The 13,860-nt window shown below is 49.6% G+C and overlaps 7 protein-coding genes across 7 annotated transcripts; 5 read left to right on the plus strand and 2 right to left on the minus strand.

Annotated features, from left to right (window-relative positions):
* Positions 1-319: 319 nt before the first annotated feature.
* Positions 320-1,864, plus strand: BO83DRAFT_410139 (allantoate permease; the record flags this gene model as incomplete). The annotated part of the gene is made up of 2 exons (XM_025534192.1): positions 320-871; positions 929-1,864. 2 exons carry the CDS (start codon positions 320-322, stop codon positions 1,862-1,864), a joined length of 1,488 nt encoding a protein of 495 aa, XP_025385478.1.
* Positions 1,865-2,770: 906 nt separating this feature from the next.
* Positions 2,771-4,057, plus strand: BO83DRAFT_410140 (NAD(P)/FAD-dependent oxidoreductase; the record flags this gene model as incomplete). Its single annotated transcript, XM_025534193.1, has 1 exon — positions 2,771-4,057. The coding sequence occupies one exon, from the start codon at positions 2,771-2,773 to the stop codon at positions 4,055-4,057; it is 1,287 nt and encodes a 428-aa protein (XP_025385479.1).
* A 44-nt stretch (positions 4,058-4,101) lies between these two features.
* On the minus strand, positions 4,102-5,875 carry BO83DRAFT_429588 (Zn(II)2Cys6 transcription factor; the record flags this gene model as incomplete). The annotated part of the gene is made up of 4 exons (XM_025535480.1): positions 4,102-4,260; positions 4,308-5,009; positions 5,068-5,747; positions 5,803-5,875. The coding sequence occupies 4 exons, from the start codon at positions 5,873-5,875 to the stop codon at positions 4,102-4,104; spliced, it is 1,614 nt and encodes a 537-aa protein (XP_025385480.1).
* A 288-nt stretch (positions 5,876-6,163) lies between these two features.
* On the minus strand, positions 6,164-7,522 carry BO83DRAFT_410142 (Zn(II)2Cys6 transcription factor; the record flags this gene model as incomplete). The annotated part of the gene is made up of 3 exons (XM_025534194.1): positions 7,335-7,522; positions 6,813-7,286; positions 6,164-6,754 (listed from the first exon to the last, which is right to left on the minus strand). Exons 1-3 carry the CDS (start codon positions 7,500-7,502, stop codon positions 6,164-6,166), a joined length of 1,233 nt encoding a protein of 410 aa, XP_025385481.1. The 5' UTR covers positions 7,503-7,522.
* An 882-nt stretch (positions 7,523-8,404) lies between these two features.
* BO83DRAFT_451030 (MBL fold metallo-hydrolase) lies at positions 8,405-9,399 on the plus strand. The gene has a single exon (XM_025536826.1). The coding sequence runs from the start codon at positions 8,477-8,479 to the stop codon at positions 9,278-9,280; it is 804 nt and encodes a 267-aa protein (XP_025385482.1). The 5' UTR covers positions 8,405-8,476; the 3' UTR covers positions 9,281-9,399.
* A 396-nt stretch (positions 9,400-9,795) lies between these two features.
* Positions 9,796-10,524, plus strand: BO83DRAFT_99235 (uncharacterized protein). The gene has a single exon (XM_025537775.1). It carries the CDS (start codon positions 10,005-10,007, stop codon positions 10,386-10,388), a length of 384 nt encoding a protein of 127 aa, XP_025385483.1. The 5' UTR covers positions 9,796-10,004; the 3' UTR covers positions 10,389-10,524.
* Positions 10,525-10,940: 416 nt separating this feature from the next.
* On the plus strand, positions 10,941-13,353 carry BO83DRAFT_99193 (glutamate--cysteine ligase). The gene is made up of 7 exons (XM_025537774.1): positions 10,941-11,123; positions 11,177-11,249; positions 11,299-11,364; positions 11,415-11,527; positions 11,576-11,701; positions 11,749-12,298; positions 12,350-13,353. The coding sequence occupies exons 1-7, from the start codon at positions 11,113-11,115 to the stop codon at positions 13,247-13,249; spliced, it is 1,839 nt and encodes a 612-aa protein (XP_025385484.1). The 5' UTR covers positions 10,941-11,112; the 3' UTR covers positions 13,250-13,353.
* Positions 13,354-13,860: the final 507 nt, after the last annotated feature.

Here is a 13,860-nt window from a genome sequence, read left to right on the forward strand (position 1 = left end):
CGTCAGAAGATCTGCACTGAACTGTTTCTCCCAACGGCCGGCATGACCTTTATAGAGTGGGCTCCGGCATCCATCTCCAACAGCACTCACTCCAATGCCGGCGCTATCTTATCGTGCCCTATCATGGGACCTTAACGGTACTTTGTTGTCGGCCTCGCTCCGACCTTCCCCTCGCCTTAGCCTTCCGGGGCCTGGAGTTCTGATAACAAATGCCGACGTTGTTATCAGGTGCATCTATACGACGCTATAAAACTGACACTCGACGACATGGTCAGGGTGCTTCTCCCACCTCATCAATGCAGATGCTACACTGGCCGTCATGACTACCGACCAGAAGAAACCTGGCCTCGACAGCAGCGCCTCCAATGAGGAGAAGATTAAGCATGGCCAGATGGACATCCTCGACCATCGGTCGGGGCAAGATGAAGATGTTGCAGTGCAGTTTCTCGCCCAGCTCGATCCCGCCATCATGGCGGCACCCATCTCCGACGCAGAGGCGCGACGCGTGCTGTGGAAGATTGATTTGATATTGATCCCATTAATCATGGTCACTTGCGTGCTCGCCGCAGTCGACAAGGTCATCATCTCTAATGCCGCTATCTACGGTATGGAAACTGATACCCATCTCACCGGCAACCAATATTCCTGGGTGGGCTCGATATTCTACTTTGGCTACCTGCTCTTCGAGTACCCTGCTGCGCTACTTATCCAGCGGCTCCCCGTAGCCAAACTCTACGTGGGAATGGTCTTCGCTTGGGCAGTCATGATGCTGTGCACGGCCGCTACGCAGAACTTTGCAGGTCTGGCGACAGTGCGCTTCCTCATGGGCATGCTCGAGGCATCGGTGTTTCCCATCTCCAGCATTCTGACAGTTATGTGGTAGAAAACGAGTGAACAACCTCTCCGGGTAGCCTTCTGGTTCAACCAGCTGTCGTCCGTCTTCTCTGGAGTCGTCAGCTACGGCATCGGACACACCCACACCGCACTACACCCCTGGCGACTACTCTTCCTTGTCCTCGGTGCATTCTCCATCCTCTGGTCAGGCGTCCTATACATCTTCCTACCAGACTCTCCAGTCCAATGCTGGTACTTCTCCGACCGCGAAAAGTTCGTCTGCCTCGAGCGCGTCAAAGACAACAACACGGGTATGGAAGATAAAACCATCAAATGGTATCAAGTGCGTGAATGTCTCCTCGACCCAAAGACATGGCTCCTAGCTCTGTTCTCGCTCGCCCAGAACATCCCCAACGGCGGCCTCGTCACCTTCTCCGCCCTCATCGTCACCGGACTCGGCTATTCCTCCCTGATCACCACCGTCCTAGGCATCCCCACCGGTGTCCTCGCCACCGTATGGCAGATCCTGCTCTCGTTACTCGCCTCCCGTGTGCCCAATTCCCGCTGTTTCATCATCGCCGTCTCAAACCTAGTCCCTATGACCTGTGCCATCCTCATGTGGAAACTGCCCCGCTCCGACAAGCACGGCCTCCTCGCCTCCTACTACGTCTTTTACACCTACTGGGCACCCTACGTGCTATCCACTTCGCTCCCTATGGCCAACACCAGCGGTCACTCGAAGAAACTGACTCTAAATGCTATCTTCTTTATCGCATACTGCGTGGGAAACATCATCGGTCCGCAGGTCTTTCGCTCCACGGATGCCCCGAGTTACTCGCACGGATACGAGGGCTTGCTGGCTTGTCTGGTTGTTGCGATCGTCGCGATCTCAGCCTACGGCGTACTCTGTAGATGGGAGAACCAGCGACGGGATCGTGAACAGGAGCAGCAGTCTGTTACTGTCATGGAGGATGCGGCATTTTCGGATCTAACGGATAAAGAGAAGACATCGTTCCGATATACATATTAGTGCAATTATAGATTTTGAACTAGTATTGACATTGTGAAGAATAATACTATTACTAGTAATTGTTAACATTAGAATCTGGCTACACCCTCATTCGTGATCACTACTTACCCCAATCACTAGAAAAAAAAACAATATACGGTACCTACATCATACCAACCACTTCTCAAACCCACTTACTCCAAATAATCCCTTCTCCGCTTTACGAGTAGTATTACTCAGTACTAGTAGTATGATCAACCCATCCAATGACCACCTAGATATCAACGAGCGGGGTAAACCCCGAGACAAACGAATCATGTGGCCCAAATCCCAACATCTAACCGATAAGAACCCCCTACTAACACTCAAAATACCTACCGACCAGATAGCACTGCACTGCATAGCCGTATACATACGCCGGTCCTATACCCACCCTATCATATTAACCCATGAATCCAAAGTGGGGAATTAGTTAGCAGGATGGATCCTTGCAGATGATAAAAGTAGGTATGATTAAACGGGCGGGAGGGAAGGTCGGAACGAGGTCTGCTGGCTCTTGTTTTTTGCTCTTTGGGTTCTTATCTGATTTACTTCGTGCGAATCTGTCCTCTGTTGCGGGGATTGATTATCTTGCTATCTGCTGGGAGGAGCTTTATCGTGATAAGGGATTGCGCTACTAGTATCCCCGGGGAAGGGGGTTAATGATGGTTGAGGGGAAGGCAGGTCGGTGCGACGCGGATACTAACTAACTACTCTCCGAGTGATTGACAATGGAGGGGTTCTGGCTAGTTACTATTCCGAGGGTCTCTGGATTACTGTAGTTGGTTGGTTTGTAGCTTTTTTGCTCGATACTCATAACTAGATAAATACTTCAGTTGAGGAGTGAAGGTGTGAACCAGAACCATTCTAATACTTGGCTACGCTACCATGGACCGAAACACAAGAATCCTCATCGTCGGAGCTGGCTGCTTCGGTACTTCGACTGCTTATCATCTCGCCCAGCGCGGTTTCACGTCCATTCGCGTGCTGGATCGATATCCTGCGCCATCCTGCGAGGCCGCCTCAACCGATATCAGCAAGATCATTCGCAGCGACTATAACGAGCCGCTGTATGCACGTTTGGGAATTGAGGCGATTGCCGCCTGGAAGTCCTCGGATTTGTTTCGTGGGCTGTACCATGTCCCTGGCTGGGTTCTGAGCGCATACAAGCTGTCGTGCGCGTTTGTGGAAGGGTCGATCGAGACGTGCACCAAGCTCGGAGTTGAAGGATTGGAACGCCTGTCGACGCAGCAGATCCGTGAGCGGTTCCCCCTTGTGACGGGCGAATTGGATGGGTGGAATATCAACGTCTGGAATCCGACGGCTGGCTGGGCGGCGGCCGGGGAAGCCTTACGGCGCATGGCCGTCGCAGCGCAGGAGCAAGGGGTGGAGTATATCTCTGGTGAAGAGGGCTGGGTCAAGAGGTTGTTGTTCGATGAGGAGAAGCATTGTACGGGAGTGATCACGGCTGATGGCTCAACGCATGTTGCTGACTTGGTCGTGGTGGCTGCCGGAGCTTGGACGCCAACATTGCTGGACGTGGCGGGCCAGTTGACTGCCAAAGGCCACAGTGTGGCGCATATACAACTCGCCCCGGCAGAGACAGCTCATTATTCCGCACTTCCGATTATGGATAATCTGGAGCTGGGCTACTTTTTTCCGCCGCAGGCAGATGGGGTGTTCAAGATGGCGCATAGCCAGTTCATCACGAACATGCAGACGGATACACGGTCCGGAAACAAGTCATCTGTTCCGCACACCTTTGTGGACAACCCGCAAGATGATCTCCCGCTGGAGGTCGAAGCTCAGATGCGCCGTAACCTTCGTCGTGTCCTACCGGAGCTCGCCGACCGTCCATTCTGTTATACCCGTCTTTGCTGGGACGCTGATACCGCTGACCGCCACTTTCTGATTTCACCGCACCCTAATCATCAAGGACTGTACATGGCTTCCGGGGGATCAGCGCATGGTTTCAAGTTCCTGCCCGTGCTGGGCAAGTACATTGCCGACTTGCTGGAAGGAAATTTAGAGTCCGACATTGCCCTGCAGTGGCAATGGCGCGCAGGCCAGACGGTGACCGCGAAAATTCTAGCCCATCAGGACCCCGAATTGGAGTTGAGTGACCTGACAGGATGGAAGGGACGTAAAACCCGTGAGAGGGGGCCGAGATTGTAATAGTCAACGAAACTAGCAAACAACACATGCTAAAATTAATGTCTTTATGTTAGCGCTAGTTTCCACCCTCCAAGCATCGTCATCGCATGTTCCCATTCAAAGCGCGCTGTCTCCCCTGACATGGCGTCATTAGCAATTGCATTTAGGTTGAGGTCACGGCGTCGCCAAACCATCTCTATCACTTCTCTTGCCGGTGTTATGTTCTAAACCATTAGCCTGTGGATTGGTATATATGGGTGGATAGACGTACGCCAAACCGACGAATGGCCTCCCACTCTTGGAAGATCTGCAGAACAACGACCCTGTCGTTATCATCCGAGACACAGCAACCTGCTAGGAAGAGAGGCCATAGAGGGATCACTGCAGTGCGCCTCATGTTGGACTTGTGCGCCTGTATGAGTTTGAGAATCTGACGAGCATAGCGGCATTTCTCCTCAGTGGTGAATGGTGGACCCGAAAAAGTTGACGTAGAAGACGAACATATCTCGTACAGGAGCAAAATTGCGCCCAAGCGATTTGCTTCAGCAATGACCATACATTCTTGCCCTGAGTGCAGGTCGATATCCGCATGAGGTGGCGTCTGACGGAGCACCTCCAACGAGTGCTTCAGTCTATATGCGCTCTGAATGTCCAGCTCACGCTCTTGCCATGCTAAGTCAGTAACTTCATCTATCATGAGAAGCAGCGTGTGGCTAAATCCCATGTAAGGGTCAATAACATTCGAGGATGGACTCGAAGGCAGGGCAGAAGGACATGGGTGCGTTCGTGGACAATCCCATCGAAAGGCCGTTCGGGCAAGAACGAGGTGAAAGACATAGTAACGGTCGAAGAAACCAAGAAGCTCCTGGCTGTGCTGCGACGATGTTTTCCAATATCGTTTCTTTCGTGCAGACATGACATTCTGGAATCCATAAAGGTGAGTCACCCACGATGAACGACTATGATCTGAAATCTAATGCTGTCAACTCTCACGTTTGAATTGGTGTGTTATAGTTGGATATTCTCAATACCTCAAACCAACAGAGCATCAGAACAAGCCCCAATATCACATCCATCTCCCGGTCTGACCAACTACCCTGATCTAGAAGAGACTGGAGGTGGAGTAGCGCACGGTGATGGTGTTCCAGAGCAGGGACGCGATACTGCACTTGGGAAAGACGCAAGGTATTTGCGGAAATGGCCAATGCCGCATGATAGATGCCATCAGAACTAAGAGCCATGGGCAAGATTAAGTATCGATATGGATTGGATTGTACATTGTCGACCAGGGTTGAGCTGCTGCAAATGACTGTCTCAAAGAATGCCAGCAGCATGGGATCCTCGCTAGATCGATTCAGGGCCGTGACTGGCATTGTATTCATTGCGGGTGATAGTAGCAGCCGCCGTGGATGACCGAGCGGGTTCCCGCCATAACCCCTATGGTATTCCACACAGAGGCGATTCACGTCGTCAGCGGACGTGTTTAAGAACATCCACTGCTGGTGCGAACTTCTAGGCGTAGGATGTCGCGGCGTCTTGGCCAGGTCGTGCTCATTTGAGACATCCATTCTCTTGCGGCCATTTTTCGACCATACTCCGGTCCTTCCATGACAGACGCCCTTGGCGATCGATTCGTCAAGCCAAGTCAACTGAAAGCTGTATTCGCAGCCCCGGTTGTTTCGCGCGCAGCGACGGCAGACGGGATGGCTCTCTTTGGTATGCATTAGCTTACAGAGGCTATTCAATCCGCAGGTGAGTTATCGTACCATCACACTTTACCCTCCGGGCCCTACAAGCCCGGCAGCCTGTCCGGGTGCGAGAGATGAAGGAGGGCGCCATGAGATGGAGAGGAATGGCTGCGGAGAAGGAAGGAGTGGTTTATCCGAAGCCATTTATAGGCCACGCGGGGAACACCCCGGCCTTATCAGCGAAACCTTAATGCATATAGCTGCAATCAATATAAGTCTTGATTATCTCCTGTCATGAAACCCCATTCCTCAGTTCCCTACCTTTTCTTCCTTGAACTGGCTGGTTCAAGCCCCAATATTCCAATGCAAAGACAGCGACATAGGCTATCTCTTCTGCTAATGCGACCGTTCTGATGGTGTGGAAGAGAAGCGGGCATTGTCAAATCCAATCAAAATTAACATAATCATCGTGCAAGTGGGCAGATGCTTGGGATATCCAGCCACTGGTGTCGCGGTTATCTCTAAAAGAGCGCTGTAAAGTCATATTTTGTAGGATGCTTCTCCGTCCCTCCGATGACGCATTCCACATCTCATCACTGTCTGGCATGCTAAAGTCCAGATCTGCGAGCGTAAGAAGTGCACTCATTTGTGAGCCACCGTGACTTTGTCCATCAGAATCGACTAGCTGTTTTGGCCCACATAGCCGACATAACTTATAAAGGGCCAACCCGAATCGCTTAGCTTCTTCCACACTTACCCAGATGAGAGCTACTGGCGCATCAAGGGGATGCTGAGCTAGCATATTCGGATACGAGAACAATCCCAGCTGCCGACAGGTTTCCACGAGCGATGTGAGTAGTTCGTACTTGGATGATGGTAGGTGACAACGAAGGTTCAGGTCAAAAGTCGCCTCCTGCTTAACTATGAGCAGAGCAAATATAAGCTGGAGAAGAATGCTCTGGTATGTCGGCATCTGCCAAGGTTTCATCTCGATATGCTGTGGTGTTGACTCCGACACATGCCACCGGGACTATGATCAGAAGAAGTCAGCCCCTGTTTGACAATACTGATAATGCTACAATCCCTACTTTTTGTGCCTGTATAGCAGACAGCAATTTGTGATGGAAATGCATCGCCGACTTCCGCCCCTCCCGGTCACCCTTGATCCATAGTCCAATCATTAGCATGGACTGTATGAGAATGCAAGGCTCCTTGGTAAGGTCAAATGTTCCTTTATGAAGGAAAGGCCAGACAGGATGAAATTCGCTGAAGTAAATATCTATGAAATCCTGGGCGATCCACCGTGATGCGTTGGGAACTGATGCATTTAACTCAGTTCTCAGATCCTCCTGTATTCCAAGCGCCTGTTGCTTCTCGTCCCCAGTTGCGTTGACATCAAGCGAACAGCTCAAACCCCGTTGTTGACACCGGCTGCATGGATGTCCGCCATCACAGCGTTCTTTTCGAGCATGGCACTTTTGGCAAGCCTTTACTGCCCGAGTCTGTGGAGGCTTTCTCTCAGGGTGATAATTTCGAACATGACGCCGTAACAGGTCGCTGATCTACAGTTAGCTTTAAAGGCAGATGTTCAGGGGCTCCAGTCATGGGACATTCCTCCGGGCTAAAGTACTCTCACAGTAAGGACACGAGAAGCGTTCTCCTTCGTTATGACGCACAATATGCCTCTTCAAGTGTTCTCTTCGCTGATATGCTGCACCACAACCTGGATGGCCACATCGAAAGAGATTATGAGACTTAGTAGGCTTGGGGGGTGACATATTCGTTGGTTAGTCTGGGGCTCTCAGTTCTTGCGAGGATGTAAGAGGGATGCCGGGAAGTGACGAGAAGAAGTGACGCAGTTACCGAAATGGCCGCTGTTGCACCCGCTCCACGGCCAAACCCTAAACCAAACGGCTGACAGGTATTCTAAGCACCTTTGCAACGTGTATTAGTTGAATAGTTACTTCGGGATCGGTTATAGACTTTTGTTATTAAGGATTAGTATTCAGGCCACTAATCGTGCCCCATTTTAGATACCAATCGGTATCCCACTCGGTCTCCCGCTCCAGGTCTGAACATGGAGAAACGCCACAGATGAATTACCACTCTTCAGGTCTTATTTTGGAATACCATTTGTGATTATTTTTTCAGCAAAAAAAAATCCCCGAAGAGATTCGAACGTTCTCATTATTAACCCTTTCTCATATACAAATAGTACCATCTAGTAATTTCCGTGGGCCTACATAATTCTTCTAATCGTAGAGATTATTCCCGGACTAAACGTCCCATTGTCCGGCACACCCTGCCGACGTTTTCCCCGATCCAACGCCAGTATTGGATTGATAAAAACTATTTGTATTCAGAGACAGGACGACCGAGATATCTGACTCGCCACCACTCTGCCGTATATGAGGAGGGATACCGAAGGGCGGGATACCGACGGCGGGATGCCGAAATAATCAGATTCCTTCGTTTCAAAAGAAGCTTACAAGCTGAGTATATCATTAGAAGTCTATTATGTGAACAATATTAACCTTTTGTGCTGTGCCACTTAGCGAGTGTCAGCTATAAATACTGACCATCGAAGACTTGCCTTCTTCTTTAACAAGATACTCACGTTATGCCCAGATGCCCAAGCACTAAGTGCTATTCAGATCTATATATTGTGCCTTGCGCAGTTATCGGCAGACAATACCTTTCTACAAGTCTTTCTCTCATCAATCAGCCCCTCTTTTCAAGCTCATCAGCAATCATGGCACCCACTCTTAACATCACTCATATTGGCACTGCTACAGCCATACTTGAGATCAATGGGGTCAATATGCTCACCGACCCTTTCTTCTCTCCTGCGGGAACATCTTTCCCTATGACCGACAAGTTTTCTCTCAAAGTGGAGGATGACCCTGCCCTCCGCCTAGATCAGCTTCCTGTCATTGATGCAGTTCTGCTCAGTCATGAAGACCATGTCGACAACCTTGATGACCTCGGTCGCCGCCTGCTTGATGGACGCCGAGTCTTCACTACTGTTGACGGTGCGAGGAACCTCTCCTCTCGGCCGGCAGTTCATGGCTTCGAGCCTTGGGAAGAAATGGAAGTTGTCATTGCCGGAAAGAAGTTCCGGGTTGTTGGCACGCCAACCAAGCACGTCGATGGTAACGAGTGTACCGGCTTTATCTTGACTGGGGAGGACTTTGGTCATGGTCGCGACGGTCTCCCTAACGCAATCTATTTCTCGGGCGATACTGTTTACGTGGAGGAATTGAAGCAGATGGCAGAACGCTTTCATGTTTGTGCTGCGATCGTCAACCTCGGTAATGCTCATGCGCCTACGGACTTAACAGACCCCAGCAGCCCCCCTTATCAGATCACCATGGATGGCAAGCAGGCCGCTCAACTCTTCCGCGAAATCAAGGCCGACTACCTTGCACCTATGCATTATGAGTCATGGCATCATTTCACACAGTTTGGACAAGAGCTGCGTCAGGCTTTCCAAGAGGAAGGAATCAGTGACCAGGTATGCTGGCTCAAACCTTGGGAGCCTGTGAAGGTTCTGTGATTACACCCATCACAGTGAGAGTTAATAATAGGGTCACGCAAACCTTGTTTTGCTTCAAACGACCATGTGCTGCCGCATGTGTGTGCAGTCAGAAGTGTCACGTCTTAGCACAAAATACCATGGGAGACCTTCTAGTCTCGGCTTTTCAAAACCTTTTACAAAATTGTTGGGAGAATTAATCAGTAAATAATGGAAGCCTACGGCCTCAATATATTCTCCTACACGTAATACTACAACGAATAAATTGTCAAGAGCAGATTGAACGCATTAACTGTCTGGATAGATCATAAGGAGCAACGCAGGGAGACTCAACATGCACTACAAATGTTGCATATCACAGGAACCAACAGGCCACCATGGTGTAGCATAGTATGAGAACAATAGACGGGAAGAGTAATAGACAAATGATTGAAAGGGAAAGGATGATTTGGCAGCCCGTGACTTCAAGCACGTGGCCTCAGCCCAATGCGTTCTTTCTATTCCTTCTTCTTCCTCTCCCACCTCCCCAACTTGTCCACAAACATGCGATCATTTCATCATAGATGGGGTTTTGCAAGCTCCTGTGTTCAAATATTCCCGATCGTCATTGCTACTTGGCCTAATCTCTGGGCTCTAGCTATGAATACTAGCCTTTTAAGGCAAATGTATGGCGTCCCTTGGCACGCTGTTCTCCCTGCACTGACAAACTAGCTCGGCTGATGTTCCACCTCAGCCTATACAAGCCATGCTGCGATGCATAAACCGTATTTTGAAGAGTTCCACGACGCGGGTACCTCACATGCCAAAGGGATTTTCATCCACTTACGAAGCCTTTCTCGGCGGCAATAGAACTACGACTCGTGAATGGCAGCCTAGTGCAATGCATACGTACGCTGGATGGGAGGACCTGGGTTGGAAGCGAGGAGCTAACATAATTCAGACGGTGAACACTGGTGAGATGCGGAGAACACCGACCAGAAAGGAATTCATCGTCTATTTTTGTGTTTGGTCTCAGGTGTTGCAGATACTAGTGGGCATTTTGAATCGACCTCAGCACTATGCTTACCCCTTACGGAACACGCTTCTTCCAAGAACTCCATCGAAGCAATTCACGATCTGCATTATGTAGGCCTTGGCGATAATGCAACACGTACTTGGCCAAGTTACTGATGTCTTCGAGGCAATGTTTGGTAGAAGATCGACTCTTCAATGCGCTCCAATAATAATTGGGGTGACTCGGAAATGATGCTGCCTTCAGTTTCCGGTGGCCCTGCCAAGACGAGAAGTATGTGAGTACTACCACTTCGAGAGATGCAGGGGACATAGCCCTGCCTGTCTACGAGCTCGCGGTCGATGCGGCTGTCTAATTACTGACCCATATCCAGATGAAGTTAAGACATTTGGGGACGAAGCCGACTGGCTTGGCCTGAGACGCAGAAGATGAGTTTTGTAAGAGGTGCACATATTGAATCCTCGATACGCCCTATGTGGCCTTGTCGTTTCAGACATGATGAGACACCATGCAAGGGGTAGCAACGAGGAAGTTGCAGCCTGCCATTACGCCATCTATCGATCCCAAAAGAAGCGTAATATTGTGAGAATGCATGATTGGTCATCCATGACCTCTTTCAGCTGCCCACGAGCATTACGTACGAGGCAGCATACTGCTGTCAGCCAAGCCATGGATTGTCGCGCTACTATGATCGACGACGACGCGTATAGTCAAGGTCTTAGATTACTCCCTTTACTTGCATTTTGGAGAAGCTATATAATGATGCTCAATAACCCACCATCATACCTATACGCTTCTAACAAACAAGTCCATTTCATATCATATATATACTTTACTGAAAATGGGTCCACCGTATGTTCCACCGTTGTCGCACTTGAGACAGTACGTGTCTAACCTCCCAGCAGGGTGAGCGGAACACCGCTTTCATGGCAAGAGCTTCAGCAAGTTGCACCTATTGCTCGTCAAGGGGCCGTGGAGGTAAGTGCTTCCTATAAACCTTCTAAATGCATGTCGCTAACGGTAAAAGCAATTGCTATCTCTATGGAAGAGGCAAAAGAATAGAAGCGATCTTGAACCATTATGGGGTGACGAGGTAAGACATCACCTGCTGTAGTTATATCGAAGGAGACGCTGACTCGACAGATTGAATATACCCTGGTCAGCCTTGACGCAAACAGGTCGCGAGCAACACTGCTTCTTAACCAAGAATACATCCTACAAAAAGAAGAAGAACAATGTGCTAAAGCTGAGGAAGTGTAAGTATTTAGTAACACTGGCAAAGACAGTATACTGAGACATAATAGTGAACCCTGGAATGAAGTCAAGTTACAGGCGGAATGGGCTCGACATATGGTTGAAGCAACTCCAGGAGAGCCATACGGGGGCGATATTCTGGACCTACTCAGGGTTCAAGGCAATATGAAGCGACGGTATGTTGAATCTCGCGAAAAAATAGACATAAAGCTGACTTTATTAGACGGGAATTGATCGGGCAATTTCTATCGCCCGACCAACACCCTGTACCGTTGTGTGTCTTCCCTGGCTTAGGTGAAAAGGGACAGTTCACACTCCCAGAAAGTCCGCATGAAGAGTCTCTTGAACAAATCTGCTGTCCCATACCGCGCTATATAATGATGACAGAGAACTTGCTGGCACGGCGACAACGGCGTGTCGAGAGCTACATTCCAATCTTTCGAGATGAGCAGACGCAAACACCTTTTCATGACACTTCTGTGTCTTTTGAATACCCCGCAGAGCATCCCCCCGGGAATGGAAAAGAGGGCCATGTCCATCTGGATGGGATCGGTCTCGGGGTCGGGAATTGCTGCATTCAGGTTACGTTCCAGGCTCCTAATGAAATTGAAGCGCGATGGTTGCATGACCAAATGATCGCATTGGGGCCGGTTATGCTAGCACTTACTGCTGCCACGCCGATGTTTAAGGGTTATCTGGTAGATACAGAAGTGCGGTGGGGCCGAACCTCTGAATGCTTTGACGATCGTACTCCGGAAGAGTTAGCCACGACGGTATTATGCACACCCTAAAGTTTCTTGGCTTGACTAACTCATGCAATGCAGCCACCACGGTATTCTTGGAACCGCACATACATCTCGCAAGAGAAGCCTGCCAATCTCGAAAGCAAATCTCCGCTGACTCCCATGAATGAGTCGGTCAAACAACGCTTACTAGATGGCGGCATGGACGAACCTTTGGCGATGCACTATGCCAATATCCTCTCGAGGGACCCAATTGTGCTCAACCGAACAGACCTGGAAAACTTTGATCTAAATAGTACGGGCATATTTGACGTCTACTACAGCACTGTATGGCAACATGTCCGACTCAAGATCCCCTTAACCGATGATGGACCCGGCTGGCGGGTAGAGTTCCGACCGATGGAAGTACAATTGACCGATTTCGACAACGCTGCTTTCGCCATTTTCATGTACCTTCTTTCTCGAGCCATCACGGAACTTCACTTGAACTTTTATGTGCCTATCGACCAGCTGGGAGACTCCATGGAACGGGCACAGAAGCGCAATGCTGCCCTTGAAGAGCGCTTCTGGTTCCGCCGGACCGGATGGTCATCCGCAGAGCAGTGCGAGCGTCCCCAGCGTCAGCGGAGAGGCTGTGTTAACTGCTGCTCAAAATCTACTGCACATGCATCACCGTCATGTGCGCTTCTCACGGCTGATGAGATCATCAATGGCGAAGATCCAAAGGTGCCCTCCGGTTTCCCTGGACTGGTGAACATCGTGCGCGCTTATCTTCAGTACAGCAACACGCCCGTGATGGATCAAAAGAAGATCATGCCCTACCTAGATGTGATCAGTAAACGAGCCAGCGGAGAGCTTCCGACGCCAGCCCAGTGGATGCGCTCATTCGTGACCGGTCACGAGGAGTACCAGCGAGATAGCTATGTGAATGAGAAGATCCGTTATGACATGATCCAGGAGATTATTCGGATGGAAGAGTGATGAGTTGATGGTTATTATGCGCAACGCCTTTGGTTCATATGCATAGTTTTAGAAGTATTATAGATGACTCTGCTGTATCTATCTTTCTAATCATGACAGTTACGATCAGTACTATCTATCCTTTATTCAATGGCCACTACGTCATAGTTTGAAAAAATTATGTGGGCGGTGAGATTAGCACTAAGAAACGGCTGAAAATGATCGACGTAGGGCACATTCCACGCCGCGTCATGTCGCAGATTATGCTTTAATTCATTGCAGATCATGTATGCTTGATTCGTTTGACTAGGCAAGGCCGTTGGAAGGGGGGTGAGAAGTTTAGTACTGAGTTTAGATGACACCGCACAATTCTAGCCCTACCTTTTAAGTTCAGGAACCGCCAAAGCCTGGAATTTTAATGCCATGGATTGCATTTGAATACAACAATAGTAAAGATCCGCTGAAAGATGAGATCAACTTACATTATGATTGATTACGGAGGGTCAAAATCAATAACAACGATAACAACCTCCTGCAGATAATGTAGTACACAATACCCACTCCCCGAATCAAGGGGCGATGGATAACTACGTATGTATCATCATCATCGTCATCATCGTCACACCTCATCC

Source organism: Aspergillus eucalypticola (assembly GCF_003184535.1).
Source record: "Aspergillus eucalypticola CBS 122712 chromosome Unknown BO83scaffold_22, whole genome shotgun sequence".
Taxonomy (NCBI): Eukaryota; Fungi; Ascomycota; class Eurotiomycetes; order Eurotiales; family Aspergillaceae; genus Aspergillus; species Aspergillus eucalypticola.